At 38.4% G+C, this 6072-nt stretch overlaps 1 protein-coding gene across 1 annotated transcript; it reads right to left on the bottom strand.

The window, feature by feature from the left end:
• Nucleotides 1–3256: 3256 nt before the first annotated feature.
• Nucleotides 3257–4507, bottom strand: LOC122591416. The gene has a single exon (XM_043763686.1). It carries the CDS (start codon nt 4505–4507, stop codon nt 3257–3259), a length of 1251 nt encoding a protein of 416 aa, XP_043619621.1.
• Nucleotides 4508–6072: the final 1565 nt, after the last annotated feature.

Genomic DNA, 6072 nt, shown 5'->3' with positions numbered 1-6072 from the left:
ATTGCTTCTAACCAAGCAATCAAAATAACTTATACCCAAATCCTAGTCGTCACTAAGCAATGAATACAAATTATCCGTAATCAATAATTGAATAACAAAGAATTAATAGATAAAGTTCACGACAAAACGTTAAATCAAATCACTTGAATTAATAATTATTGTGCAATCCCTACATAATGTCTCACTCCATCAAGATGGATGAATAGGCGATTAGCCACTCATATTAAATATGAAATAACAAATCAAATAGAGAGAATTCATCGTTACCGAATACAAAGAATTGAACGGAAATAACGAGAATAATCCAATCGTAATATCGATCTTCAAGGATGATAAATCTGATCAAAAGTCTCCTCAAAAGGTCTTAAAAACGGCTGGAAAGTATGAGATAGGGTTTTGGAATGATTAAGCAAGCTATTTATAAGTTTCCAAAAATTTGCCCAGATTCAGACCTAGTTGCGGAGCAACTACCAAGTTGCGGGGCAACGAGGTCCAGCTTCACGTTGACTTGTTGACGTCCAATGATTTAAAGCTGAAGGTGTTGCGGGGAAACTTCATAAGTTGCGGGGCAACGATTCTCCTCTGTTTTCTAGTTGCGGGGCAACTCCCCACTTTTCAGCTTTGACTTTCGTTGACTTTCTGTTATCTTCATCCAAACACTCCAGGAATCATCCGTTAGCACTTATTTCACCTAAATAATGTCGTTTTCTCTAGATTTACGCTTAAACACCTGTCAGTAGCCTGGAACACTAACAAATAACATAAACGCACCAAATGTATACAAAAACGACTTATAAACCATGCTAAAACAACTATATTCATTGTGGGAAATAGATCTAAAATACGACATATCAAATCCCCCCACACTTAAGCTTTGCTTGTCCTCAAGCAATTCCAATCTGAAAACAAATGAAACCTTGGTACATTAAGGAACCACATTTCAGTAATCAAAAAGAAGCTCAACCATAATCAAGAATGAGAATAAATGGTTAGGCAATTTTAATCTTAAATGAAAACTGGAACGTTTGACAATATTTGACCGATATACAAGCCTTAATAACACGACTAAGCACAAATGAAACGTACAAGTGAAATCTTGCCTATCCTACTCCAACTAACTTACTTTTGGGGTTGAATATTTGAATAATCACTCAATAGCCAAGTCGTAATGCATAATTTTTTAACCATAGGCTTGTACTAGGTTCGTTCCTTCATCGCCAAGGCACTAGCGCCCTATAACGTCTATCAGAAGAGGACTTTAAGGGTTTTAACATTAGGCTAAATAGGGTATTTAAACAGGATATGAAAATTTGGGGTGAACAATTAGTGTTAACAAATAACTAACACAACATTTAACAAATTTTTCACATATAGTCTAGTCCAAACAAATCCATGTCATTAGTTGCCAACGGTCCACATCCCAAAAAGTTCTCCATCAAACAACTTATCCAACCAAACCTAACCAATATTGGCTTAAACAAACTTGCCAACTTAAAACATTTTAATCAGATATATCAATTCAAGACACTTTGTTGGTTACAACAATGCACCAACTTACATAAAATGATTTGACAAAAAGGAGAAATACCAACTGACAGCCCAAGCTCATTTTTCATTTTTTCTATATTTTTTTCTTTTTCTGTTTTTCAAATCTTTTATTCTTTTTATTGATTTTTTTTTGTGAGCTACTTTTACTCTGACTAATTGGTATTCTCATTATAATATTGAAACAGTGACAAATCATTTACAAAAATGCTAACATGAACAATCCAGACTTGTTCTAAATACCATGTCGAAATCAAACTACCCCATTGGATGAGAATATCCCAACCCGACATAATAAGACAAACCCAAACTATCCAGAAGCATAGGCAACCAATGACCCACCAGGACTTCGACTATCGATATGGCTAGTAAAAGTTTATATTTAGGTAGATTTAACAAAGAACAGGCTAATGACAACATGTTTTCTATTGTTTCTTGCACTAAAAGTGAGTGCAACATAAGGGTTTTAAACGGGTGGTTCACTAACCAGTGTAGTTAGCTACTAAGCACATTACAAAACATGCACATAACAAATTTTACGAAACACAAGGTAAAACATACAAAGAACAAAGGTTTAATTCTAAATTTGCCTCTTCTTCATATAGAAAACCACAGAACGATCAACCAGGACAAGTTCTAGAATCAACGCTATCACCGGCATACTCATAGCAAATGAAATAACTCGAAAATGGAAAATCAACCTCAAACTTGAACATCATAGTTCAGAGCTCAAAAAGAGACCCTTACTTCCGGATAAATCCAAAAGCCTAAGAGAGGGACAAATTTACAAGGCTAATATTTCCAAAACCGTACACCTATCATATCTAGAAATGAATCAATAATCTCACATTTTTGGTGTTTTGGTGCTATAAGCATGCTAGCAATGTTATTAATCCAGAAGGGATTGCCACGTTAATCAGTCAAAACACATTCCACATATTAAAATTTGTACCAAGGATGTAGTTAAATTGCTCATTAAAATCTATAACTAGGTGACAAAAGCAATAACTACAAGGACAAGCATGCAAAAGTTCAAAATTCCTCTAAAAATACCCGACTTTTTCCTATTTACCACCCCCCACACTTGAGTTGGACAATGCCCCCAATGTCCAATAAACTAAGGCAAACTATGGGAAATAGGGGAAAGTAAACAAAAAGAAAATTAAGAACAAGAAAAACTTGCCGGGTATAAATGGTGTTCCATGCTTGAAAATGATGCCAACAAAATATGCCGCTGAACTTACTGCCAGCATATGCATATGACATTCAACTTGCTATCAACATGAACACACAATTAAAAACCAACTGATATATAAGAGAGCATGCATTATTCATCCTAATCCTACTTATTAAAACTGAAATGGAAATAAAATACAACACACGGGTTGCCTCCCGAGAAGCGCTTAATTTATTAACGAGTCGTTAGCTAGACTCCATCCTCACAGAATTACCAATGGGACTCCGACACCCCCATACTTAAAGTGTTGAGAGGTCGACCCTTGAAAGGAGAGAAACAGTTACCTTTCACCTTTTCAGTAATCCAATCATTTGCTCGACCAGAAATATCAACAACCATCATCAGCTCTTCTTTCTCACTTGTTGATAAATTCGAGCACAACTCTTCTGACAACTTAACATTCCCATGAGAGACAGTAGACTTCAAACGGCTATAAAATTTACGAATCTTAGCACACGGGCCATCCATTAAGTTCTAAACTGGCACTGCTGCCTTCTTCAACTCACCCTCCTTTTCAAGCTTCTTATCTAACCATTCATCAACCTGCGAATCCAAAGAACTAACACAAGCAGTTTCAACTGAGTTAGCAACATTAGGAAAAGATACAGAATAGGTGTTTGTAAATGTCACCGACTCATTTCCTGCTCTCAAAGTAAGTTTTCCACGACCGACCTCAAGTTTAGCATTAGTCGTGGCAAGGAATGGTCTCCCTAAGATAAGAGGCACATCTAATGCTTCATCTGCTTCAATAATCACAAAATCGACAGGAAAAACCAAACCGCCCACCTTAACTAACACATCTTCTAGAATTCCCATTGGTCTAATTTCAGATTTATCGGCCAAATGGATTTTCATTTTAATCGATTTCGGTTCTCCTAAATTCAGTTTAGAATAAATCGATGAAGGCATTAGATTAATACTTGCTCCTGAATCGTTTAAGGCTCTTTTCACAGATAAATTACCAATCTTACAAGGTATGGTAAAACTACCTGGATCCCCGCATTTTTCGGGCAACTTACCTGTCACTGCTGCTGAACAAACATCCTCAAGCACTGTAGTCGTCACCCCCGCCAGATTTTTCTTATTCATCAAGATTTGCCTCAAACACTTTGCATAACCTGGCATTTGCACAATTGCATCTAAAAATGGAATGTTAATATGCAATTTACTGAGGTGACTCACAAATTTATCCATTTGCTGCTTTAGTTTATGTTTCACCAATCTCTGAGGAAATGAGACTTTGGGCTGGTCCGGCTTTACTTCAGGTTTTTCAGCCTGTTTTGATGGAACGACCGGTGTCTGCACGGCTGGGTTCGGCTCTATCTCTACTTCTTCAGCAACCTCCTCTTCTTCTTCATGTACCTGCGCAAGCGGAGTAGATTCATCAGGAAAATGATTTGCAGAATTATACGTATTACCTGATCGAGTTGTGACGGCATAGACATGCTCATTTCGAGCATTGGGAGGGTTGTACTTCGATCCCGATCCTTGATTGTTTTGTTGAGGCTTAGGATTCGGTTGAGTATTACTTGGTAGAGTACCGGGCTGCCTATTCGAATTTCCTAGCCTTTCGAGCTTAGCTTCTATATCCTGGAAAGTCGCTTGAGTACTCTTGGTGCTCTGCTCAAGCTTATTAGCCAAACCATCCAATCTGGTAGTCATAGCATCCCATTGAGAGGCCATCTTCTCATTAGTAGCTTTCTGAGCTCCTACCAAATCCTTCATGATATCTCTCAGTTCAGCATTCGCATTCTGCTGATTGTTGAACCTGCTAAACCTGCTTCCACTAAAACCAGAATTATTAGCATTAAAATTAGATGAAGGAAAAGAAGTACCTGATGACCGGTTTTGATAACCGGTATTCTGATTAAAGTTCCCTTGCTGATTCTGGACATAGTTGACTTCTTGAGCCGGCTTATCCGGGCAATCCTCTGAATAATGCATGTCTCCACAGTAGTCACACCCATCAGCAATAACCTTAACATCCCTTTCAATGCTTTTGAATCTCACGTCTTGGTTGTCAAACCTCTCGTTCATCTGCTTTGTGAGGGCTTTGACTTCAGCAACCAAGCTTGATTCTTCACTACTCTCCAACTTCGCCACAGTCTTACCACTAGTTCTCTTGCTTACAAGCTCATCGAGATCAGAAAACTCCTTGGCCATATCATCTAAGATTTTGTACCCTTCAGCCGGGGTCACATTGTTCAAACTACCTCCAAATGCCCCGGCTAATTCCCTTCGAGTTCTCTTTATCAAACCATCATAGAAGATCTCAACCACTGCTTCTATGTTCAGATTGTTTCCTGGGCAATTCCTGAGCATCTCCTTATATCGTTTCCAGGCATCTACTACATCTTCCCCTGGATCTTGAGTGAATGACCGGATCTTATTCTCCAACTGTCTCTGAGTCCTTATAGAATAGAACTCATCAATAAACCCAACACGAAGCTCATCCCAAGTTGTATACAGATCATCTGGTTGCTCCTTTAACCATGCCTTGGCTCCTCCACATAAAGTGAGCGGAAAAAGCTCAAGCTTCACATTATCATCTTGGTTCGCGCCATAGTGGTAAAACCTACAAATCTTCTCGAACCTCTCTAAATGCCCATACGGATCATTATTAGTTGCCCCATCAAACTTCTCTTCCTCCACACTTTTCAAATGACTTCCTTTAAGAGAAAAGTTAACTCTGGTGGTTGGAAGGCGAATAGGTTTGCCCCTATTAGTGGGGACATTTCTCCTACGGTCATCGTAAAGACAGTTATTGGGGTTTACCGGTTCTTGATCACCCATTCTCCTAGCTCTAACTGGTTGAGTTACCTGAAGGTTTTCTCTAGGATTCTCTGTTAAATCCGGTTGATAAGTTTTACCCTGATTATCTTCTTCCTCTGAACTGTTACCAGTTTTGAATAAACCACTACCTTCGGAGAATTTAGAACTTAAGTGCACCTCGGACGTTGAACCTTTCTTTGAGTAATGTTGATCCAAATCTACGTCCGGGTGATCACGGTTTTCGGTACCTGAGTCTATGTTTTCGGTGTTTGAGGGCTTCGTGTTGTTTGATCTAAGTAAGCGTCTTCTGGCTTTCCCTGGATTAGATTGAGGACTAAGCAAAAGTCTACCTGAGGCTCTTGTGTTCATCAACTACAAAGCACCTGCACACGCACCTCAAGAAATACCGTTAACCGCACCAGAAACTAACACAATAAAACTAAAATAAACAAAAAATAAAATCTACCTATTAAAACGAATAGCTTCCTCACAAGTAAGAAAGGATCGAATCACAAAAT

Source organism: Erigeron canadensis, chromosome 3, assembly GCF_010389155.1.
Source record: "Erigeron canadensis isolate Cc75 chromosome 3, C_canadensis_v1, whole genome shotgun sequence".
Classification (NCBI taxonomy): Eukaryota; Viridiplantae; Streptophyta; class Magnoliopsida; order Asterales; family Asteraceae; genus Erigeron; species Erigeron canadensis.
The sequence above is the reverse complement of the archived record's forward strand: the minus strand, read 5'-3'. Positions and strand labels throughout refer to the sequence as shown.